Here is a 25,898-nt window from a genome sequence, read left to right on the forward strand (position 1 = left end):
AATTCCCAGGAAGGGCATAAGGAAGAAAAGAGGACCTAGTTTTTTATATCCCCTTTTTGACTACCTGAAGGAGCCCCCAAAGGGGCTTGTAAACACCTTTCCCTTCCTCTCCCCACAACAGACAATCTGTGAGGTAGGTGGGGCTGAGAGAGCTCTGAGAAAACTGGCTCAAGGTCACCCAGCTGGCTGCATGTCGAGAAGTGGGGTGGGAGAGGAAGGGACTCACCCCCACCTCACTCTATGAAGCAAGGAGGGGAGCTGTTTCCCTGCCTACCACCAACAAGTGCTGGGGATGCCTCCAGGCTAGAGGCACAGCAAGATGTACAGTAGGTGTAATCAATAAAGGTGTGTGTGTGTGTAATGACTAGCCTCAGAATGCTGCCACGCCTCTCCCCCGCCTCTCCTGAGAATGCCATGTCACTTCCGCAATGGACTTCCATTGCATCTTCTCCCTACGGTGCTGCATAAGATGTTTTCAAATTGGAAAAAAAAATTTGTTTACCAAGGCTTATTCCAAAAAGGAACGTTGCTTTGCATGCTTACACCTGCATGCTCGACGGGTCAAAGGGCATGCTGCTCAGCCCGGTCCTTCCCTTTTGATCGTGGGCCCCCTTTTTTTTTGTAACACAAAGTGCTCGCATTATGTGGTTGGAAAAATAGATCCGATGAATCACAGATAGCCCTATAATTTATGGGAGCGGCCCCCTCCATGGCGTGTTTTTCCAAATTAACGCACTATTGAAGACAAGTCCTTGTAATAAAACAGCTGCCAGCGAACTGTTCCTTTGGATGTGTGTGCAAAGCGCCCACCAAACAGAAACAAACACATGACTCGAGTGAAAAAGAAGAGTCACATCAGTGTTGAAAAGTGTTGGGGGTTTATTTAGGATTAAGAGAGTCAGTATCGCTGCCCCATCCTTTTATGTGCTACGTTCCCAAATCCATAAAAGCGTCTCTTCTTTGCTGCCTCATTCATTCAGCAGCCTGTAATGAAAGCAATAAAACACACACCACAATTACCACAGCTGCTCAGCAATGGTCTGTATTGTTAATACCATGTTGCTTTCTTGGGGAAAGTTATAGCTGCATTATAGTACAGATGGGCTTGAATCAAACCATCACAACAGATGCCCGGGACGTCTTAAAAGTTTTGAACAGACTGGAGAAATGCGGGATCTCGTTTTCTCCCTGAAGATTCTCATGAAAACCCGTCTCCAAAAATTTACATTCCCTGATAGTCTTGAAATAAGAGAAGAACTGGTTTTCGTACCCTGCTTTTCACTACCCAAAGGAGTCTCAAAGCAGCTTACAAACACCTTTGCCTTCCTCTCCCCACTATAAACACCCTATGAGGTAGGTGGGACGGAAAAAGCTCTGAGAGAACTGGTGTGTGAGAACAGCTCAGAGAGAACTGTGCCTGGCTCAATTTCACCTAGTTAGCTGCATGGGGAGGAGTGAGGAATCAAACCGAGTTCTCCAGATTGGAGGCCACTGCTCCAAATGGAGAAGTTTTCATCCAGCTGGATTAATGGTGAGGCAGTGGAGGGAAGGAACAAATCAAAGAACAGTGAAGGCTCTCATAGAGTCACAACTCAGTATTTATGGGATGTCTGAGTCCAACAGAGGCTTGAGTTACTGGTTTGAGGCCTATCTGGGGTGACAGAAATGAGGTGTCGTGTGACTGTGAGCTGAGGAGAGGGACCAAGTTCCTTGAGCTCTCTAACGGCCTCTTCTCCAATATTTTCAAGGGAAAGAGGTTTTGGTAAACTATTTTAAGAGGATTGCTCTGGGAGCGCCGACCTCTGTAGTCTGGAGATGAGCTGGAATTCTGGGGGATCCCCCGGCAGCACCAGGAAGTTGGCATCCCTAGACTAAGCATCATGTGATGGGGCAACCATATTTGCTTATTCATGAATGGGGAAGTGTGAATAAAGTATTGTATCAAAATCAGGCTTGGAGAGCAAGCACTTGTGGCAAAGGAATATCCAGGAACTTAAGTGATCATGGAGCAGCCTTTCATGGTGACAACCTTGGCTACCAGTTATGTTTGGTTTGGTCACCCGTTGACCATTGCAAATGGATTTCAGCCATAGCTACACAATTGCTGCTATAGAATGTAGATGGATAGGGGTACCCTTCAGTAATGCCGCTCTGCAAATTCAAATAGGCTGGTGATCCCTGACTGACCCAGGTGAGGTATGCCTGGTCTTGAGCAGGGCCAGGGCCTTTTTGGTCCTGGCCCCTACCTGGTGGAATGAGCTCCCAGAAGAGCTAAGGGCACTATTAGAGCTATCACAGTTCTGCAGGGAGGTAAGATGGAGCTCTTCCATAAGGTGCCTGGATGAGCCAGGCCAAGGAAGATCTACTGTGGTGGCTGAGAAATATATACACAAACAAACAAATAAAGCCAAGAATGTATGAATGTCTAGGGAAGGATCACATGACCTAATATGCAGGGATCCCTGAAAAGGATGAGCAACCCCCCCCCCCATCTCTGTTCCAGTTTCCTTCATCCAATGATACATATTCAAAGATGTTTTACTTGGCTATCGGACAAGATATTTCACCTTTGTTGGGCTGAATGGCTACTACATCATCCACTATTGCTAGAAATATGTATGAGTATATACACCTTGTGGCGCAGGGTGGTAAGGCAGCCGACATGCTGTCTGAAACTCCGACCATGAGGCTGGGAGTTTGATCCCAGCAGCTGGCTCAAGGTTGACTCAGCCTTCCATCCTTCTGAGGTCGGTAAAATGAGTACCCAGCTTGCTGGGGGGTAAACGGTAATGACTGGGGAAGGCACTGGCAAACCACCCCATACTGAGTCTGCCATGAAAACGCTGGAGGGCGTCACCCCAAGGGTCAGACATGACCTGGTGCTGGCACAGGGGATACCTTTCCCTTTATATATTTGTGAATGAACAGTTCCAATTCAACAGAGGGCTTCAGAAGTAGAAAAAAATCCAAAAGAATTCCTGCAAGGTGGTTGTGCTCAGCTGTTTGTTCTAATCCATGCATTGGTGGGCTGCTTTCACACTGGTGGATCGGCTCTTACCACCACTTCCTTGAGTGTCCCCTTAAAACACAGTTTTGCAGATGCTGAATATTTTTGGCTTATATATTTGTTTATTATATTATTGTTTAACACTCTACAGCAGACATTGTTTTATCCATTCATTACATTTAGATCTTGCAGTCATGTCTTGTAAACAGAAAAAAGAAAATATCATGTACAAACTACCTGTCTTGTTTTTCCCGCCCAAGGAATTCCTCCATAAACATGGGTGAGCAGGCTGTTATTTGCACGCTTTTAATGTTCGTCTCCTTTTTGGTAAAGCAAACCTTCCATTGTCATACTTGGCCGGTTCTTTTTTCCCATGCTCCAAGGAGGATAGAATTCAACTTCAGCTGGCGTTACGGAATTAGAAAATGAAGCGACATAATGGACAGCCATATTTCTTCAACGGTACTCATGAGTAGTGCAGTGCAGTGCAGGGTTACATCCAGGGTTGGGTGCTTCGGCATCCAAAGCTGCCGCTCACACCTTAAGTAGCCATGGCTGCATTACGCTTCAGGCACATTTGGACACCGAAATACTCTAAAATGGCTGTGCCTAATGTTGGCCCTGTAGGTCAGCAAAATATCGTTCTGCATAAGACAGGAGTTCCGGGGTACGTAAGGCATAACACATATTCTGCCATAAGCTTTTATGCGTCGTTGCTTCAGAAGCATGAATATGTGTACATGGTGTGCCATGTGAGCTGTGGCTCACTAGAAGCTTCTACTGGGATCAGTTTTGTTGCTCCTTGAAGGCACCACTGGGCAGTTGTGTGATTTGGTTGCTCCCGACTGACTCAACAACCCCTCTGGAACGACTGTGTATGTTTGTAAGTCTATTGATTATTCACAAGAAGGTATACTACACAATGCGTCAAATGGTTATTGTAGTCTCCTAAGGTTTAATTTTAATATATTTCTCTAGGCGAGGGAAAACTTCCTTCGTTTTTTTGGGTGCTAAGCTGTTTGCCTACGGCTAGATTAAAGAAAGGGGGGATACATGTGGTAATATGAATGATTACAACGATGGCAAGAATGTTAGGGTTCTAAATGTGTAACACATAATAATAGTAGCCATGCCTTCCACCCCTCCCCCCTTGGGGAATATTTATCACTAGCATGAAAAGATTCACATATGTACTTGCTGGATCAATTGTCTTGCTATATACTCTACATCAAGGGAAACCAGGTGGTGGCTCTCTAGATGGCCACAGACTACAATGACCATGAGCCATGGTCATTGTAGTCCATGGCCATCTGATGAGCCACAGTTTGGCCACCCCTAATCGACATGGCAGGATGCAATTAATGTTTCAAAGCCAAAGAATAGCATAGCTTGGCCACTCTGTGACACAAGGTGTTGGACTGGATACGCCATTGGCCTGATCCAACACAGCATCTCTTATGTAACCAACACTCTGTACCATCCAGCCATTCCTGGCTCCCCCTGTTGGCTACCTCAGTTCATCACAGTTTCCATCTCCTCCCCCATGCCACCCATAGCTCCATCCACAACCTCAACTCATTAGTAGCAATCTTCCACCTTAGGGCCCTGCAAGCTATACTATCAGAGCCACTGTTCCCTCTCCCACTTCTCCAGCTTTCTGGGAGGGGGGGTAGGCTCTGTTAAGGGGCTGAGAGACAGGCTACGAATAAGGGAGGGGTGTTTGTGGACGCACATGAATATTGCATTCCCCATTTTATGCTCAGTGCAATTGCCTGAAAACCCAGACTTGCCCTTCCCTTTAAGTCAGATTAGGTGTCGCCTCATGGACCATATTTTAAGCATCAACTGAAAGTTAACAGACTTCAAGTTCATCAAAACAACAAACTTGATCCATTGAGGATTTCAATGCAAATGGACTGTTTCTAATATTCTTGTCTGTTGCGTCAGATTGGCAATGGTTCACTCACACACAAAAGTCGTCATGTGTGGCTGAACTATACACAAAAGAACAGAGAACAGAATACAAATTCTCCAGAGCTTCATCAGGTATCTTCGTACAACATGCTTAAGATGTTCTCTTCTTGTAGCTACCGCTGTCACCTTCTTTCCAAGTGCTACCATGTCATATCTTCTCTTTCAGAATTTGGGTTCAGTTTTGATTCCTTCTTCTCTCCAACTGACCACAGTTTGTAATTGCTTGTAGGAAACAACAGTCATCCCCTCCCCAAAAGTGTAGGATTTTCAAAGATAAATGCGTGTCGCGAATCGTATAAGATCACACCTAGCCCAGGAAGTCAACATTAGTAGATCCATGATGCTATAAGGCAGGAAAAGAGAAATCAGAAAGAACAATGTGAGCATCTTCATAAATTCAAAATGTAAAATTAAAAACAATAAATAGATGGCATATGATTTGCGTGCCCCCCCAAACCTTCCGAAAGTTGACAGTGATTATGGTGACATTGATAAACCCAAAGAAAGGTTTCAAATTTACAAAGATGCAAGTATAAACTTGCTGACAATAATCCAGATGCAGTTTTCAGATTCACAGATGTTATGTCCAGCAAGTGGGGGAGACTAGAATGACTTCTGGTGGTGCTGGGAAGTGCTCTCAAGCCACAGCTGACTTATGGCGACCTCATAGGGTTTTCAAGGCAAGCCATTCAGAGGTGCCTTGCCATTGCCTGCCTCAACATAGTGACCCTGGACCTCCTTGGAGGTCTCCCATCCAAATATTAGCCAGGGCTGGCCCTGCTTAGCTTCTGAGATCTGACAAGATCAGGGTAGCCTGGGCTATCCAAGCACTTCTCCTGGCTGTAAATTTACAGTCCTCCAAATTGGCACTCCATACAACAACTGGACTTTTGTTTTATAAATGTACAGTATTGGGGGGGTACCAAACATCCTCCCAGGGTGATTTATTTCTTTAGAAAAAGTTTTACTTGATTTACAAAGCAAATAGGGAGGGGCATGAAGTAGCTCACAATTGCAAGTTTATGATGAATATTGGGAAGTTCATGGTTCGCCAACGAGTTCATGAAATGAAGAGCTGCCAAGAGCGTCCATGAATTTTAAGGCAGTTTGTGGCAGTTTGCAAAAGGCAGAAAGCGGAGGCTTGGAGCCATGAAAACTGCTTTCTGCTCCCCGCAGCTTTTTGTGTGAGAGCCCTTGCAGAAAGTGGCAGGGAAGAGAAAGCAAGGGTCATGAACTGCTATGAACCAGTTTAATTTGTGAACCAACCTCCCGGTTTGTGTCAGATTGTGGTTCGTCCGTGAACCATGAGTGAGCCCCAAAAATGTGGTTCATGTCCATCCCTTGTTCTCAAAGTGAGGACCAACAATTTTTATAAAATATACTATCTAGAACCAATCAATATTAACCTGAGACAAAACAAGAGAGCTCCAAGACAGTAACCAGCGACAGATTGTGCATAGTTTATTTCCAGAAATTTATGAACTGCTAGAGACTGCTAGAAGGCCCTGGTGGTCATCATTCACCCACCAAATGTGGCATTAGCATCATCAATAAACAAGAACCAGGTGGTAGAATACAGAGGCACCTTGCTCCTGATTGGCTGTTTCCTTTTCCCACTTACTAACATCTTAACATACAAAAATGTGTCTTTCCCCTCCGCAAAATTTACCTTTCACTCTAGAATAGCAGGGCTCGCAGTGGACGGTGTTCCTGTAAATCCAAATACTGTCTCCTGCCTTCAGGTTTTCCAGAGGGCCTTTGCAGACTTCACACTTGAAACACACACAGAGTTAAATCACAAACCTTTAGTTATAAAAGCCAGTAGGGAAGAACATGACCAATACATAGGCATCTTTAACACAAGACTTTAAAATGCACAAAAACATAGAAATTTCACTAGAATTTCAGTACAACAGAACAAATCCTGTCCTGTATGAATCTCTATCTCTATCTCTATCTCTATCTCTATCTCTATCTCTATCTCTATCTCTATCTCTATCTCTATCTCTTTATTACTGGGCTTTCATATACCAGTCAGTTTAAAACATTCCCAAATTCTTTCTTACCATGGGGGGGGGGGGAGTGTTCCATCATATACTTTTAGGGCAGGTTTTCTCAACCAGAGTTCCATGAGGGTTTTAACTAATTTTTAAAATATTTAAAAAAATATTTTAAAATATGACCATATATGGTCATTGGCTTGTCCCCCCTCCCCAAATGGCCAATGATGGGCCTGGAGGGGGGAAGGGGAGGGACCCTGGGTGGGCATGAACACAACTATACTTCCCAACCTTATTCTGCATGATTGCGCCACTTCTGGGGTTTCTCGAAGCCTGAGGAATGTTTCAGGGGTTTCTCAATGGTAAGAAAAGTTGAGAAAGGCTGCCATAGATTGTCATATTGACCCACTCCTCCCATCTCAAAATGGCCAATGATGGACCTGGAGGGGTGGGAAGGGGAGGAGCCCCGTGTGTGTGTGTGTGTCTACAGCTATGCTTCCCAACCATATTCTGCAGGATTGCACCACTTTGGGGATTTCGCAAAGCCTGAAGAATGGGCTCTCAATGGTAAAAAAGCTGAGAAAGGCTGCTCTGTGGGTAAGAGAAGGGCATGTCATAGTCCTGGGTGCCATATAGCACCAATGTTTAATTAAAAACAAATTAAGTGGACTTCATTCTGAAGCTGTCTTCTACTGTGTCAGACCATTGGTTCATTTAGTCCAGTATCTCAGATCAACAAGGTCTCAGCAAGAGTGATTGCCCAGTCCTGCTCCTTGGACTCCCTGAACTGGAGATGCCAGGTTTTGAACCCAGAACCTGATGCATACAAAACATATGCTTTGTATCCCCTTCCTCATTCGCTAGTCAGATGAGCACAGCCCGTATAAGCCCAAACAACGCCAACCTGTGCAAGGTTGAGAACCAAAGACTGTGCTAACAGTTTGTGATCTCAGTAATGCAAAGTCGAGAATATTTTATGGTAGGGGATGAACCCCTCCCTACCTGGAAACAAGTTGCATGACAGCTGATCTGCAGAACATCGAGAACCATCTTTGTGTCAGTGCCCAAGGGCTTCCGGCAGAACGTGCACATATCCTTTTCAATGACAGTCCTGTATGAGAACAGAGTTTATTAAGAAGAGGAGAGCTGGTTGTTTGGTTCTTTGCACCCTGCTTTTTTACTACCCAAAGGAGTCTGAAGGTAGTTACAATTGCCCACCCTTCCCTGTCCCACATCTGAAACCCTGTGAGATAGAAAGGCTGAGAGAGCTCTGGGACCGGCTCAGGGTCACCCAGCAGGCCTCATGTCTCAAAGCGGCTTACAATTGTCTACCCTTCCTCTCCTCACAGCAGACACCCTGTGGGGTAGGTGGGGCTGAGAGAGCTCTGACTTTACTGGGACTAGCCCAAGGTCACCCAGCTGGCTGCATGTGGCGGAGTGGGGAATCAAACTCGGTTCTCCAAATCAGAGGCCACCACCCTTAGCCATTATGCCATGCTGGCTCTTAAGTACATTGCACAGGAAGGACAGAAGCATCTGGGGCTCCACAGATGTAGCTATTCCCACCCGACCTCTGCTCTCTCGTGACACACGCCGCTCTGCCTGCAAAGATGAGGCTTGCAAGCTAAGAGCACACTCTGATATGGAATCATCTGAAGGCAGAAGGCCAGATCTCTTGAACAAGTTCCATCAGAATGAATGGGATGCAGCATTGCTGGCTCCTGCTCAGTCCCGATTCATTGCAACCTGCAGGAGAACTCCCAGGCAGAGCAGAGCCGAAGTGCAGACCAGCACAGTGTGCCCGTTTCTGGTCCAGCGGGTAAATATTCTGTTATGCTGTTGGAGGAATGATCACTCTGACCGGTGGCTGCTGATTTTGTAGCCTATGAGGGTGCTCTTGCACAAGCTCAATGAGGCAGTTTTAATCCACTTCTGTGACTGTGGGGAAGTGGATTTTGCCATTTTGCACAGTAAAATCCAGTCGCAGAGTGAATTGAAAGTGTGCCATTTAGCGTGTGTGAAAGGAAAAAACCAAAATGGAGATTTGGGGCTAATTCACAGCATGTTGCATGCTACTCCATTTTGGCCTGCAGGGGTGATCTTACAATTCTTGGTCTCTGAAACTTGTTTCTGGCAGAGGTCTACCTGGCTTTTGAAAAATCCTTTTTCAACCAGGCTTCCAGCTGAGATTGTTTTTATCAGGGATTTTCCCCTGTTATGGCTAGATTTATGAGTTTTAGCCTCATATGGTATTCCTTCTTTCTTGTTTGAAGGAGAACCCAGAAAGGTTGTGTGTTTGGGATGTGTAATTTGTCATTACTGAGGGTGTGCTTTGCTCAGGGAGAAACTGCTTGCTACACTGCTGCTTTCTCTTTCCCCCAGAGAAGGCATGTCTGGAAGGAGAACCGCTTGGCCTGCACACAAAGACTAACTGATGGAGCGAACCTGACGGGGCTCACAAAGCCCCCAGAGATGACCTCCCGTCCCTTTCACCTTAGAAGCATGTCTAGCTAAAGTCCCACTTCCCCCTTGCACATTCTGTGAGGTTCTGTCGATTGTTCCCAACAAGTAGACTTAATTGAAAGAAAACCTCTTTATTGAAAGAATGGTGAACTGATCATCATGGGGCTCTTGCTAAGACTAAAGATCCTACCACTATGGCCCCCTTATCTACCCTCCACCCAATGGTTTTGACACAGAGGCAATTTCCTGCCCAAATGGCTGGGATAGATGCAAGTGTCAGCAAAGTCCCAAAGATAGTGGGAAAAATGGTCTTTCCCACAGCTTCAAACACCAAGCCTCCCCAGCTAGCTACATTCACACCTATGCTAATCAATGAACAATGGATCAAATGCTCATACAGGATCAAAGACCACAGTGATATGCAGATAGAACAGGAAACAACCTGCAGCCAAGCAAGTCAAGCAATAGAAACGATGCAAGGTAAAAGCACAAAATATGGTTATGACATCAAAGCAGCCCATAGCAAGGCAGGTCAAGCAAGACTGGCAACACATGGCAGAAGCATAAAATATGGTTTTGACACATTCACACAGGGTGACTAGGTGCATGTGTGAATGAGCCACACATACCTAGCACACAGGCAGAACTATCATGCTGTCCCCTGAATAATAATTCACATGTCCCCTGCCAATCGTCAAGTATATGCACACGCACACGAACATACATGTATCCAAACATACACACAAAGTACCCCACCTGTCAGATGTTGAGTACACAGTTTTAATAGCTTTGCCATGGAAGTTGTCTTCATAAGGATCATGGGAAAATTTGCTGCAATACAAGGAACAGATGCCAAAGTGAGGATCGACAATCTTCACTTTCCGGTTTTTGCACTTCAGAGAGAATATCGTTAATCGACATGAAAGCCGTCTACACGAACCCAAGGGCAAGCTGCAACGATTCACTGACATACAAAAAGAGTATGTTGCGCTCCTCTAGAAACACCATCCGGGACGGAAGGAGTCAGATCTTGTTTCAGAAAAAATAAAAGAGTAAAGAACAAGGCGAGGCACAATGCGGCTTAAGAAAAGCATAAAAATGTACCGCTTTATGTTTTACAACATTCTCCCTCTGGCTCAGACACTGGTCCATGCAAGGGCGCCAGGCATGGCCTGCACTGTGCACATACTGAGGATGCAAAGATGGAAGGAAGATCAATATTGAACTAGGCGAACTGAGGTTCTGTGTATGTATTTAACACCCCTCTTCATGGAACTGGGTTGGTCCGATTCCAGGTGAGGACTGTGCCACGTGGAAGAGTCAACCAGAACATGCTGTGTTTTTGTCTTGGCTCCCTGTGCATTATTTAGAATGTGAGTTGTGGTAAATAGCTGAAGAGCTTGGATGTACAGCCCTTTTTTGGTCTCCCTGTCATTTCAAATCCTAAATAGGCAGTGCTTGCAACTGCACATAATACTAATCCAACAACCTGTTAAAATAGGGGAAACCACTCTGGAGGGCTGATTCTCCAGAAAAGCAGCAGGCAGAGACAGAGTCATCTTTCTGCTATTTTCTGCTGCAAATTGCCCCCACAAGCCTCTCTCTATGGCAGTCCTAAGATTGCCAACTCTGGTTTGGGAAGGTCCTAAAGATTTGGGGGGCAGAGGAGGGGCCTGGCTGGGGTATAATGCGGGTCCACCCTCCAAAACAGCCATTAACTCTAGGGAAGCTGATCTCCATAGTCTGGAGATCCATTAGCATTCTGGGAGATCTCCAGGCCCCACCTGGAGGTTGGCCACCTAAGGATCTCCAAACACATATGCTACAGGGAAAGGGTAAGATACAAATGTGACTAACAACTAGGGCCATTCCGCACGACTTTAATATAGCAGTAGTCTTACATTTTGTTTTCGTCACTAAAACTGCGTTCCGCATGACATCGTGAGCAATCTGCAAAACTCCTGCAACACTAGCGCCAAAATCGCTTCGTTGTAGCGATTTTCGGGGAATCGGAAAAAGTGGATTCACCCTCAGAAAATCGCTACACTCTTGCCAACAACCTGCAACACTTGAGAAAAGACATGTGCATTCTCAATGTAGCGGATGCAACAAAGTCCCTCCCCCTGGCTCTCTCCTCCGAACTTTTCCTCAGAGCGGGGAAAGCAACGAACCAGTGAGGCTCCATTCACCAAGCGAGGCTTCTCCAGCTACAGTCCCTCCACAGAAGTTCTTTAAAGCTCCCCTAAGTCCCCAAGAACAACACAGTCCCCTGTTCGCCAGTTCCCTTTAATTTCGGCTAAAAATTGCACCTGTGAGGGGGGGGGATTTATTTTTCCACTCGAGGGAGTGTGGTAACAATGAATCACCAGCTCACATGCCAGCTAGATGGGTCTCTCCGTTGCAACGTATCAACGCATATTCGTTGCAACATTTGTGTGTGTGTGTTTTTAAACTGTGCTTAAAGGGAAAGAGGCTTTTCGGGAGCATGATAACAACCGCCCATTGGCTGTTCCGTTTGATTGATGGCCAGGGGCAGGAACAAGCACAGAAAAAAATCGCTTCCTTTCTAGCGATTCCTGCGAGACCAGAATCCTGTGGGAAACTAATGAAACGCTACTGGATTCCACTACAAATGAAAGTATGTGGAACGCCGAGATTCCACTATTTAAAATAGCGTTTCCGCTTTCTGAAAGCAATTGGCAACATTGGTCCTTGTGCGGAATGGCCCCTAGTTTGACCCTTTGGCATCTGGAGAAATGACATACCTCCCAACGCTCCTTCTAATACGTGTAAGATAGCCCATAGGAGTTGGACCTGGAATGTCCAGCCCAAACCTCACCAGGAGCTCAGGTGGCCTTAAGCCACCTGTTCTTTCAGCCTCCACTTCCCTTGTGTCATAATAGTGACCCACCTTGTTGTAAGGATTTCTGTGATCGCTCACATGTCAGGCCCAGTAACAGATGTCTTTGCCTGCTGAGGCATGGCAATTTATGTATTTTTAACTATGTTTGTTTGTTTGTTTATTTAGAGACTTATATACCGCCCCTCTCAGTTTCCTGGTTCACACAGCATAAAACTCCATACAACAATGAATCATCAGCAAAACCAGATTAAAACTTGTATAAAACCACACCTTAACAGATAACTTCCCACAATTCAGATATGAATATTTTCCAAGTCCATGGAACACTGAGATGTTACAATCATAGAATCATAGAGTCATAGAATCAACTCTATTATTCTATGATTCTATGATAGAGTTGGAAGGGACCTCCTGGGTCATCTAGTCCAACCCCCTGCACTATGCAGGCCACTCACAACCCAATCGCTCGTCCACTGTAACCTGCCACCCCCTTGAATCTTCACAGAATCAGCCTCTCCATCAGATGGCTATCCAGCCTCTGTTTAAAAATCCCCAGAGATGGAGAACCTACCACCTCCTGAGGAAGCCTGTTCCACTGAGTAACAGCTCTATCAGAAGCTTCTTCTGGATGTTTAGACAGAATTTCATCCCACTGGTTCTGGTCCATCCCTCTGGGGCAAGAGAGAACAACTCTGCTCCATCCTCCACATGGCAGCCTTTTAAATACTTGAAGATGGCTATCAGATCCCCTCTCAGTTGTCTCCTCTCCAGGTTAAACAGACCAAGCTCACCCAATATTAACTATATTGTAATCTGCCTCAAGGCCATGATGGGAGAGAGGTGGTATAAAACTCCAGTGATGATGATGAAGATGCGCCAGGGACTTTTTCTGTGTGCCCTTCTCCCTTAGTTGACTCAGCTATCTGGTTTTGGGATATATTCATACCTGGTTTTGGGGGGGGGGGAATATTATCAGTTAGCTGGTCTTTAAAAAAACACACACAATCCTACTATCCCAAGAATGTGCAATCCCTTACATTGCTGGAGTTAAACTCAGGGTGGAATGAAGGCATCTGCAGACCCATAACTCAATGGAATGTTCAAATGTTAGGTCTGAAGTAGCACAATAAAATCAGAGTTCAGTAGCACCTTTAAGACCACCAAAGATTTATTCAAGGCGTGAGCTTTCGAGTGCTTGCACTCGAAAGCTCACGCCTTGAATAAATCTTTGGTGGTCTTAAAGGTGCTACTGCACTCTGATTTCAGTGGAATGTTGCCCTCTGGCCATAGCCTCTGAATATTGACCTCCTTCATCTCTTTGGGTGCTCATCTAGGTCTTGAATTTTATCCTCAGAGCATCATAAAAGGTTTTTTTCTTTTTTTTAAAGTCAGCCAAAGTTTTCCGTACACTGAAGCAATCAGGTTAGCCAAGCCACAGTGGAAAAATAACATTGCTTATTGTTTAAACAATTGTGTTTAAACAGTTACTTTTGAAATTAGTAAACAGGACAGCATTTGAGAAAAATACTGTGTGTATTTTTCAGGTACCTAGTCTCATATGTCCTTGTGTACACAATAATGTCCTTGGGATGTGAGAAACTGCTTGAGGCATTATAGCTGAAATATACACAAAAACATAGAGCGCTTCATTCTCTAAAAACAAATACACACAAATATTCAGAAAGAATAGACATTTAGTCGCATTACTTCCTGAACTAGGCTCCATTGCTTGTTTTCAACCTCACAGTTGCCTAATGAAATTCCTTTTTGAAATATTGGATAAATACAGAAGGTTCGGTGGCACCTTTAAGACCTTTAAGACCAACCAAGTTTAATTCATCTGAAGAAGTGCACATGCTCATGAAAGCTCGTACCCAGAATTAAACTTTGTAGGTCTTAAAGGTCTCCCTGGACTTCAGCTTTGTGCTATTGCTTCAAATCAACATGGTGATCCACATGATTCAATCTGGATAAACACAGATTTTTTAATACAACACAACATGCATATAACCAGTTAGAAACTTGGCAACACTCTGGTATTTGGGCAACAACTTTATGGTGAATTTGGCTTCGACCATAGAGTTTTTGCCCAAATATCACAGCATCGTCCGGACATCCCAGAAGTTATGATTTTACTGCCGGTACATGGGCATATTGCTGCATCTTGGCAGAGCCTCCCTCTTTTTCAGGGCAGGTTTCCTGAAAAAAGACTTTGGGACAATAAAAGGTGTTTTAGACTAGCACTTGATAGAAAGTAAAGTAGGTCCCAAGTGAGCCTCGGAGGCTATCCCAAAGGCAAGGGGCCACCACAGAAAATGCCCTGTCCCTAGTTGCCAACCACCTCATCTCTGAAAGCAGAGGGGCTTGAGTTGCATCCTCCAGGTGGGGAGTGGAGACCCCCTAGGATCGCAACTGATCTCCAGGTGACAGAGATCAGCTCACCTGGAGAAAATGGCGACTTTGGAAGGCGGACTCTATGCCATTTTACCCCACTAAAATCCTTCTCCAAATCCCCACCTTCCTCAGGCTCCAATATCTGCCAGTATTTCCCATTCCAGAGCAGCTGTCCATCCTAGCAGGAACACAGACAGCAGGGCCTGAGATACAGATCTTAACTGGCATGCTGGACAGTCAAGGAGGAGACAGTCCTTCAGAAATCCCGGCCCAAAGCGAGCCTTAAAAGTAACAACCAGCACTTTGGATTGTGCCCAGAACAGAGAGGTAGCTTGCACAGATCTCTTGGCATGAGAGTAATGCCATACCTGACACTAACCCTGGCCACCGTATTTCCAGCATTACAGAGAATGAGAAAATGCTCAATTGTGTCCAGATTGTGTCCACATTTCACAGGTCCGCTGGAACTACAACTGGAGTGCCAACCCTGCTGACTGGAAAATCCTCCAGGGATATCCAGAACTCCTCTGGATCTATCAGCCGCCTGGGGTGGACCATCTTCATTGTCCCCCTACAGTTGCATCTGTGAATTTAATGGTGCATCCATGACAAGGGCAGAGTGGTCCTTCCTTCCCAAAGACAACCAAGTGTAAGACCATTTATATGTGTTCTGGGATGGCAGCCATGAAGTCCTGAGCTGCAACCATCAGGTTGGCCTTGGCATGAGCCCTGAAGTCCCCAAGGCCAACCAACCTCAGGGTCCTGACAGTCCAGTCTGAGGTTGATGCCCTTGGTCATTACATCTTTCTGGCTGGGATGGGAGGCAGAGCACCATGCTTCAGTGGTTTTGCTCTTACTTAACTGGAATCTGGATGATTCCAGAAGGTGGTGTTGGAGGACTTCTGCTCAGCTCTGTGACATTTATGCTGTAGGATCTTGTAGGGATCCATCTTGGGGTGTTGTTGGGTCCTGTCCTTTGGCCAGAAGCATACCTATGGAAAATAGCACCTACGGCAAGTGCTCCCTGATGACCCCGATGTGCCAATTTCACTTCCAGGTGACATCAGTGTGTTGGGCCACATCCTGGAGGCCTTCCAGCTTTGGGGTAAGCTCAAGTCAAGCTCAATAAGTTTCATTTTGCTACAACAGGCTACAGGGACCCTTCTTTTTTTACTCCCCATGGATGGCTTGTCTGACTTTAATAGAAACTGCTCAGTGGCAACCCCATCAAGTGGTGCCCAGGGCACATGCCATACTCACCATACCCTAAATTTACCACTACCGATGGCTGGAGGCTCAGGTCTCTAACATGGCCTGGAGTGTCTTTTGTAGGCTTTGATTGAAAAGACCGCAGGGTCCCTCACTTGAAAAGTGTGATCAGGCCATGGGGACCTAGGTTAGATTACTGAAAACCTCAGCTGGTCCAAAATGTTGCAGCCACTCTACTGTCACAGGTTGGATATGGAGTCCACATCACTCTAGTTCTGTCCATTGGTGTCTGGCCACAATTCCAAAAGCTGGCTGGTGCTTACCTTTAAGGCTCTCAATGGTTTGGGGGCTAGGACTGCCTCCTTACATCCTGTCCAGTTAGGGTCCCCTTCCCCGAACTTCCTCCACACAACCCCTGTGTGTTTACACCAAGGAGAGCATTTCTGCAGCTACAGGAAAATCCAGTTGGTCAATTTATGAATGTAAATCATGGTACCTGGATCCCCTCGTCACCTGGTACGAAAGGTTCGTGTCTGAACGTTCGCCTGGATCACTGGCTGGCTCACAATCTTGTTCAGCTATCCTGAGGGAAAAGTCAGGAAATCGTAAGAAAACGCAGAAAAGGGTATTCTTTATTTCTACCTTCTCACGCCCATAAAATATTCTTTTTTCAACAACACATTTTAAAGGCAGGGGAAGAAACGATGGAAAAAAATTCATATTCCCAAGAGCATATTGTCCCCACAAATTTTCACACCAGCAACTCTGCCTTGATTGTCTCTTGTTTTTGTGCTCAAATCTGTCAGCTCGGCTCAGCAAAGGGTCCCTGGTGCCAGCCGCAATTTTATATGCACAGCACATCCTCTGAATGAACTCGGTCTCCTCACTGTTTCTCGTCTAGCACAGGGAGGCTCATCTGACGGCCAAGAATGAAGGCCATTCTTTTCCACGTACAGTCTTTGGCAGCATTCCTATGCCTGCCTTGAGGGGACTCACTCTGAAGCCAAAGAGAGTTTATGGCTGCAAGAGAAGGCCTCAGTCTTTCAAACAGCCAACTGTCTCTAAGGAAGGGACGCAAAGGATTATGCAAGAGCTCCACAGGGGTTATATGGCTTTTCCAAGACGTTTGGAGGGCTGCTGCCATCACTAGATGTCACTGGAGCCCTCTTCCCCCAGGTATCTACAGGTGAAAAAGAAGAGTTGTTTTTTTTATATGCCACTTTTCTCTAGCAGGAGTCTCAAAGTGGCTTACAATCACCTTCCCTTTCCTCTCCCCACAACAGACACCCTGTGAGGGAGGTGAGGCAGAGAGAGCCCTGAGATTACTGAAGAAGAAGAAGAATTGGTTCTTATATGCCGCTTTTCTCCACCTGAAGGAGGCTCAAAGTGGCTTACAATCGCCTTCCCTTTCCTCTCCCCACAACAGACACCCTGTGAGGGAGGTGAGGCTGAGAGAGCCCTGATATCACTGAAGAAGAAGAGTTGGTTCTTATAAGCCGCTTTTCTCTACCCGAAGGAGTCTCAAAGCGGCTTACAGTCGCCTTCCCTTTCCTCTCCCCACAATAGACACCCTGTGAAGGAGGTGAGGCTGAGAGAGACCTTAGACCTGGAGACCTTAGGTGGTAGGAGGGGTGGAATTATAATGGACCAAAGAATTACAATATTGTTGGGAGAGTTACCTAGATTTCTCACACACAAGATGCATTGTATGGCAAGTAGTCTAGGACTGCCCTGGTTGAAAGGAATTTGATTTTGGGACTCACCACTTTTTATGCTGATCCATAGTAGATGGCTTGATTACAATGAGATCATCAAGCTCTTGGCTTCTGTCAAAGAGAGAATATAAAGGCAAAAGATTCAGGAGAACACAGTACAACAAGCAACCAAACAATCTGTGTTGGTTCTAAACATCAACAATGGATAAAGTTCATGCAGAGAAACTTGTGTAAAAAGTCTTCTTTCTTTTGTTCTGATAAACCTTGTCAAAGACAAGAGTTTCTAGAGTGGTTCTTTGTTTTGAATTCTTCTTCAGACAAAGTCTGAAACATACCAAGTAACAAGTACAAACAGATAGGAACAAATACAAAAAGATGGGACACCAAAAACAAGAACGCAATAGCCTCCAATTCCCTCATGTTATGAGTTGTTCCACAAAAGGAATCTTTACCAGTTTACGCGACCTTAGGAGTCTTACTTGCTGCAATATGCACCTATACTCCAGTCCTTCATTGGACTGGGCTAACAAACCAATTTTATAGTATCTTTCAAGAAGGCTGACAAAGAAAACCGCACCATCCTAATTCCTTAAAGTCATATAGCAAACTCAACAATCTGTGCTTATCATACATAGTCACATTAGTTACATTGCGTTCACAAAGCGCTGCAGGCAATTCAAATGTACCAAAATTATAAATTATTATTTTCTTAGTACGCAAATATTGGCTCTGGTGTCTCCTACTCCAAACAACCTAAACAAAACATGACAAATCAAAAGATATATTAAGACCATGAGGAACCAGCATTCGAAGCCTGAAAATCAAGAAAGCAGAAGTTCGCTTGCAGGCAGGGAAGGGCAGTATATTCAAGACCTTCAGGTTGGATTGTCAACTCCAGCTTGGGACATTCTCAGAGATTTGTGGGAGATGCCTGGGGAAGGGCAGAGTTTAGTAGAGAGGGAGTCCTCTAAAACAGCCATTTCCTCCATAGACTACAATTCCCATGAGCCCCTGCCAGCACATGCTGGCAGGGGCTCATGGGAATTGTAATCCATGACCATCTTGAAAGCCACCACCGTTTGGCCACCTCCACATACCTGAACTCCATAGTCTGAAGATCAGTTATAAATCCCAGGTGAACTCCAATCCTCCCCAAGTGATCGACATAATCCTTGCCTCAAGAGGACCTTGACATGCGCAGGAAGCTTTCCTGTCCACAAGCCTTCCTGTCCTCCACTTTTACCTCTGGGGAGGAAGGAGGTGCCACATGGAGTTGTGGTAGAAGCAGGGCTGCTGCATAGATGTGAATGGGGACGGCTTCATTTTCAGAAGCACCATAAATAAACTACTGCTGCATTTCTGGGATGTGCCTTTTTCTGCTCAAGGGAATATGTAAAAGCCCAAGTAGCATCAACCCTTAGGCAGGTTTGCATCGTGCATGGGAACCAGAGTTAAAGGCGCTACCTTCTGTTTGGCGATGCAGTGTGGTTCACATCTATGAAGTCATCCAGATCTCTTCCTCTGTGAGAAAACAAGAAGAGAAGCATCAGGGTGATGGGGAGTGAGGGGACGGAATTTGGGGGGGGGCGCGTTTGTTTCTGCTGTGGTTTATCTCCTGATTTCTCTTTCATTTCTCCTGATTTCCCTTCATTGTTTTTTGTTTTGTCTTTACCCCCCTCCCCTCCAGGTTCTTTCTGGCTCCTGTGAGACCTTTCTCCCCTCAGTGTTTTTTTTCCTTTTCTTTTCTGAAAGCTGATTTCAAGTCAGCTTCTCCCTACTGCACAGTGTTTCTATTGGCTTTCTTTGTCCCACCCACCTCCAGTCCAATTTTCAATTATCGGTCAGTTGTCATCATTAAACCATCATTAAGCCAGAGAGCAAGAGAGCAGACTGTCCATGCCCCGAGGAAAGTAGTACTGGTTGAATTTAACAGATCAAGTGTTTTGTCATTTACTGTGGAGTTATTAGTGCTCTGCAGAATTATTTATACTGTAAATACTATAAGAATACCCGGATAAATTATTCTGGGTATGAGTTTTAGTCTCAAACTTTGTTCTGCCGTTTCAAACCAACACGGCTACAAACCTGAACCTATTAAATGATGTAACTGCTAATAATTTAAAAAAAAATTCTTCCAAGATTTAAATATACTCACACTTTTGAATTACTTGTTTTCCCAATTCAGTAATGTGACAAAAAACAAAGATCTCTGACATATTTGATATTATTATATGAAAGCCATCTTGGCTCAGTAGTTATAGTCATGGGAGCATTCCTCAGAATTGTGAACACCCTTTGGCCTCTGTGGTAGAACAGTCCTGATCTGGCCTGTGGGCTCTTTTCCACCCTGTCCTCCAAAATTTTTCCAACACCTGGAAAGTAACATACTGTCACCACTTGACCTCTGTAGGAATTGCCTGCTGGCTCAGGGCTTCCAGCTTCCCTTCAAAGTTTTGAGGTCTTGCCTCTGTGTCTCTCACTGCCCAGTGCCTGGTCAGTCTACTGCCCTTTGCACCCGTGGAGGAATAGCCCCTTGCCAACTGACTGCCATCCTCCTGGTGCTCCTTTTAAAATAACATGTCCAAGATGATGGAGGTCTGCGTGGTACAGAGAACCACTACCAGAGTTAAAGGTTATAAAGTTATTAAACAGAAAAGGATCACAAGCATACTTATTTCCTGCTGTGATGTCTTTGCATACAGCAGAACTTTGTACCATATTTTATTCTGAATTTTCTTCCACAATATCTGTTAACAAATTTTCTCCATACAGAATAAATTAAACAAATACTTCTGTATTTAATTATTTTGTAAGCCGCCATGAGCCTCCAGGGAAGGGCAAGGTATAAATGCAAAAATAAATAAATCTATATTTCTTGCTTGGAGAGGTGTGTTTATGGGGGTGGGGGAGGAGCATGACCCGCTAATTCTCTCTCCTGCTAGAAATATCATCATATGTATAAAGGTAAGCTGGAAGTAACTGCACTTACTTCCCTCTTCCTGGCTCCTCACTGCCCAGGAAAAAAAACTGCTTAAATTTCCTGTTGAAGGTTCTACTCAGTTCAGACCCCCACCCAAAAAATGCATTTCCCTTCCAAGATCCAAGCCCAAGAGCCCCCTTTTACAGAAGGTTGTTCTGCAGTGAATCCAGACAAATCAGCAGGGTTTAAATGGCTTGGAGATATTTCTGCTTTCTGCTCCCTGCGGCTTTTCGCGGGGAGCAGAAAGCAATGATTTAAATGGCTCTGAGCCACCTAAACCAAACAGCTAAGCTTAGTAGCTTTTCATGAGATCCCTACTTTCTGCTCTTCACAAACCACATGAACTGCATCAAAATTCATGGAAGTTTGCAAACCATGAAACAGCCAAAATTTGTGGCAGACTTAATTTGTCAGCTGGTTCATGCCCATCCCTCATCTTGAGTTCTCCACCATGAGAACTGTTAAATTTGAAAGGTGGTTAGTGAATTCTCTAAACAAAGAAAGCAATGCCGGTTTCCAAACTAGATTAAATTAGTAACACAGACTCACCCTTTGTCATATCCATTAGATGTAGAATTCACTTTGATGAAAGCATCAAGGGTTCTTTTAGGATGAAACAGAAACAAAAGTAGTCAGAATCAGTGAAACGTTATTTTTTAGATTAAAAAGACAGGGGAAAGAGTTGGGGTTTCCCTAGCATATTAATGACGATGAGGTCAACTCCATTTACCAAGGCAAACTGGTGCAAGGCTTCAAATGTACTGGAAATTTCTGAAATCAGAAATAAAGCCATGGGAGAAGGGGAGAGGGGTTTCTCATCTGCCATAGTTACTATCAGCTGTCGTAATGTCACAGGGTAAGAAGGAGTGTTTTCTTTGGTTGGAGTGATAAGGTGAATGGAAGCATTAATACTCTACATCAGGGGTAGTCAACCTGTGGTCCTCCAGATGTTCATGGACTACAGTTCCCATGAGCCCCTGCCAGCAAATGCTGGCAGGGGCTCGTGGGAACTGTAGTCCATGGACATCTGGAGGACCACAGGTTGACTACTGCTGCTCTACATTGCTGACCTCTGGAGTTCACTGCATGCCAAGGTCTGGTTCTAGTCACATACTTGTTCAAGGGACCAGATACATCCTGTACAAAAGCTGAAAGATCATTGCTGTCCCCTGTTAAGTAATGATGGGGACCCTTCTGGGGCAGACAGACCCCTTCAACAGCGAAAGACAGTTGTTGAGACAAGCTTTATTATGGTGACCTTGTTTATTTGCCTTACTGGCCACTGTATTTGTTCTTTTCTTACCAAAGCTCTTCCAGACAGTTTTCTGGGTGTCTAAATAGTATTTTTTTTTTAGGTTCCCAACTTGAGAATTGTTACATCGAAGGATGTAAAGTGATGCTGGGTTCAAAAGTGGATTAAATTTGGGACACAGGTGTCCTCCTGGACTTACCCCCTGTTGCAGCCGTTAGATGCAGGTTTCCCTTTGATGAGATCATCCAAGTCCCTTCAAGAAGAAACAGGAGGGGGAAAGTTATAGTGAGTACACTTGGCCGTGTGTTTTAGCTAGAGAGGTGGAGGAGGGGGGGGGCGCTTCAAAACAGATCAGCTCAATTTTTCTACCATCAAAGTGGATTTGCACAAGACAGAAAGTGTAGCAAACTAGGACATGGTAGAGTTTGAAAATCCAAATCTAATCTGTCCCTCTTGCATTGCATAGTAAGCTGCCTTACTTCTACAACCGCCTTTCTCAAATTTTTTACCATTGAGAAACCCCTGAAACAGTCTCCAACCTTCGAGAAACCCCAGAAGTGGTGCAATCATGCAGAATGTGGTTGGGAAGCAGAGCTGTGGACATGCCCACCAGGGGCCCTCCCCTTCAGGCCCATCATCACCCATTTTGGTAGGGGGGACGAGTTGACATGACCCAACTCTTGGTCTTAAGGTTGTCAGCCCAGGTTGGGAAATACCTTGAGATTTGTGTGTGTATGTGTGTGTGTATGTGTATTGCCTATGGAGGACAGCATTTGGAGGAGGGGAGGGACTTCAGTGGGTTATTATGCCACAGAATCCACCTTCCAAAGTTGCCATTTTCTCCAGGGAGAATTGACCACTATCGCCTGGAGATCAGCTGAAAAGAGCAAGAGTCCAGCAGCACCTTAAAGACTAAAAAAAAAATTGTGGCAGGGCATGAACTTTCACAAGTCACTGCTCACTCCTTCGGATATTCCCCAAAGTTCCTCCCTTCCCACAGATGTTGCCAGTCTTTAAGGCACAACTGGTCTCTTGCTGTTTTCTCCTGCTACCGACAGACTAGCACAGTTGCCCATCTTGATGTGACTCCTTGGAGATGAGTTGCCATCCAAGGAGATGTCCAGTGACTTCCTGGAGGCTGGCTGCCCTGCTTGGCCCATATCTCACCATGCCACAGGCATAGAAGGGAGGGGAGAAGGAAGGAACCAGGGTTCCTTATCATTATGTGTCTCTTGGACTCTGTGTTTCTTCCCAACTGACTACACTGGTAACGAACTCCTTCTCTATGTCCAACATTGCAATCCTAAATGGGCTCCACTGGCTTTAGGAAGGTATAACTTTCCTTAGGCCTGCATTGCAAGTTCCTGTCTTCTCCAGGATTCTGTCTCCATCTGCCAACGGGAAGCAACAACATGCAAGAGTCTCCCGGATCTTACCCCTTCCGACTGCTGTTGCTCACGGCATTGACTTGGATGAGATTGTCCAGGTCTCGGCTTCTTCGGAGAGGAAACATCATCCGTGAAAAGGAGAACAGAAAAATATAACTGTCAGTTGGCTAAAATGATACATTTTGACACTCAAAGCAAATAAGGGACGTGGAGTCTTTATAGGCGTTCCTCTGTTTTTGAATCAATTGATCATTTAGGTTTATTTTTCTGAAACAATGATAATGCTAAATTGTTAAATCTGCGGGTTCAGAGACACCAACACTGTAACTGTATTCCGAGGGTCAGGAGTCCAGGGGGTGGGTGGGAGAAGGAGGAAAGGCTGCCCACCAGGCCCATGGGACCCTTTGCTCTCCCTCCCTCCCTCCTAGCTGTCTTCTCCAGAAGAACTGGAGATCAGTTGTTCTTCCTGAAGATTTCCAAGCCCCACCTAGAGGTTGGCAACCCAGCTGGCTGCACATGGAGGAGGAGTGGGGGATCAATCTGGCATTTTGAGATTAGCATCTTCTACTGTTTAATCATCTGCAACACACTGGATCTCAAAATCCAGCAGGGAACAGGGCAGGGGGAGGGTCAACACCCAGGGAAGCCACAAGACAGGCATGTGTGCTTGCCCCCATTGTATTCCTGGGTACAACGGGCTTTGCCCCTAGTGGTCATATAAAATGGATTATAAACAAATGAAAGGGAAGGTGGCTTCAAGATCAGATGATGCTTGTACCACGGACATGCTCCTCAGTTGCAAAACTTACCCCTTGTTATGGCCATTCGATGCAGGCTTCACTTTGATTAGATCATCTAGATTTCTTCAAGGAATAAGAAAGAAAAAGAAATTCATGCAATGCACCAGGCCTTGTTTATTAGACAAAAGAATGATGAGAAGATGCTTCATGTTCCTGGCTTAGTTTTCCTAGAACTATAGCAAATCTGCATGCATAAGAAAGTGGAGCAAAGGGAACGGGGGAATTGTAAGATCCAAAGTTTCTCTATTCCACTGGCCTTGTCTGTTTACGCTTACAATACAAACATCAATGTCATGGATTCAAGTCTGGGTCACCCCGCGTTAATACCCCTTTTGTGGGTTTCTAAAACACTTTAAGAAATAAGATCTTCCCAGGCAACACTGTCCCTGCAATCTAAAATAAAGTGACCAGATTTCATCACTGGTAAAGCGGGACACCATTGACCGGGGGGGGGGGGGGTCTTGATTAAAAATTTGGTCTATACGGAGCAACAAAAAGTTTCATAGAATGCATAGAACACAAAAATAGTACAATTTGCCAGGTACCCCCAGATGTCACTCCAAAAGTGGGTCAATCATGTTACCTTATAGCAAGAAAACAACAAAAACTAACTTTCAACCTCATACTTCAATACCCAATAGAACACATTCTTAGAATATGAGAGTCCAAGCTGGAGGCTTAAGCATCCTCTCTGTAGCATCCCATCACAATGAAGCATGGTGTGGGCAGAGCCACTGCCCAGTCAAATCGTGAAGTTAGCATCCTAAAATCCAATGTGTGGATAAGACATTCAAAGCAAATAGGAGATGTGGAGTCTTTATAAGCGTTCCTCTGCTTTCAAATCAATTGATCATTTAGGTTTATTTTTCTGAAACAATGATAATGCTAAATTGTTAAATCTGCGCGTTCAGAGACACCAACACTGTAAATGTATTCCGAGGGTCAGGAGTCCAGGAGGTGGGTGGGAGAAGGAGGAAAGGCTGCTAACCAGGCCCATGGGACCCAGCGGGCCTCTGCTCTCCCTCCCTCCCTCCCTCCCTCCCTCCTAGCTGTCTTCTCCAGAAGAACTTGTGCTTGGAGATAAGTTATAATTCCTGAAGTTCTCCAACCCCCCACCTAGAGGTTGGCAACCCAGGAGGAGTGGGGGATCAAACGGGACTCTTGAGATTAGAGTCTCCTACTGTTTAATCTCCTACAACATGCTGGATCTCAAGATCCAGCAGGGAACAGGTAGCGGAAGGGTTAGCACCCAGGGAAGCCACAGGGCAGGCATGTGTGCTTGCCCCTATTGTATTCCTGGGTACAACGGGCTTTGCCCCTAGTGGTCATATAAAAATGGATTATAAACAAATGAATGAAAGGGAAGATGACTTCAAGATCAGATGATGCTTGTACCACAGACATGCTCCTCAGTTGCAAAACTTACCCCTTGTTATGGCCGTTCGATGCAGGCTTCACTTTGATTAGATCATCTAGATTTCTTCAAGGAATAAGAAGGAAAAAGAATGTCATGCAATGCACCAGACCTCATTTATTAGACAAAAGAATGATGAGAAGATGCTTCACGCTCCTAGCTTAGTTTTCCTAGAACTATAGCAAATCTACATGCATAAGAAAGTGGAGCAAAGGGAACGGGGGAATTGTAAGATCCAAAGTTTCTCTATTCCACTGGCCTTGTCTGTTTACTTTTACAGTACAACTATCTATGTCATGGATCCAAGTCTGGGTCCCCCCACATTACTGCCTCTTCTGCAGGTGAGCTGTGCTCAGACCTGTGGGTCCTCGAAGTTACACGCACACGAAAAACCAGACCTTTGTCAAATCTATAAAGGTTTCTTAAGAAATAAGATCTT

General features: G+C 45.1%; 1 protein-coding gene across 4 annotated transcripts in view; it reads right to left on the reverse strand.

Moving 5' to 3' along the window:
* Window positions 1–3,109: 3,109 nt before the first annotated feature.
* Window positions 3,110–25,898, reverse strand: part of SCEL (sciellin) — an 82,025-nt gene continuing 59,236 nt past the window's right edge. For 2 of the 4 annotated variants that reach the window (XM_077343922.1, XM_077343921.1), the window contains exons 15-27: window positions 25,472–25,525; window positions 24,055–24,108; window positions 23,294–23,353; window positions 22,057–22,110; window positions 21,155–21,208; window positions 19,090–19,146; window positions 17,674–17,736; window positions 16,407–16,493; window positions 13,856–13,924; window positions 10,201–10,275; window positions 7,984–8,092; window positions 6,651–6,753; window positions 3,110–5,324 (exon numbers count right to left, since the gene is read on the reverse strand). In XM_077343922.1, coding sequence (XP_077200037.1) covers window positions 5,308–5,324; window positions 6,651–6,753; window positions 7,984–8,092; window positions 10,201–10,275; window positions 13,856–13,924; window positions 16,407–16,493; window positions 17,674–17,736; window positions 19,090–19,146; window positions 21,155–21,208; window positions 22,057–22,110; window positions 23,294–23,353; window positions 24,055–24,108; window positions 25,472–25,525 — 856 coding nt within the window. In that variant the 3' untranslated portion in view covers window positions 3,110–5,307. The remainder of the gene's footprint in view (window positions 5,325–6,650; window positions 6,754–7,983; window positions 8,093–10,200; window positions 10,276–13,855; window positions 13,925–16,406; window positions 16,494–17,673; window positions 17,737–19,089; window positions 19,147–21,154; window positions 21,209–22,056; window positions 22,111–23,293; window positions 23,354–24,054; window positions 24,109–25,471; window positions 25,526–25,898) is intronic. The other 2 variants (XM_077343923.1, XM_077343924.1) reach the window with 2 other exon arrangements.

This window comes from Paroedura picta, chromosome 6 (genome assembly GCF_049243985.1).
Source record: "Paroedura picta isolate Pp20150507F chromosome 6, Ppicta_v3.0, whole genome shotgun sequence".
NCBI lineage: Eukaryota > Metazoa > Chordata > Lepidosauria > Squamata > Gekkonidae > Paroedura > Paroedura picta.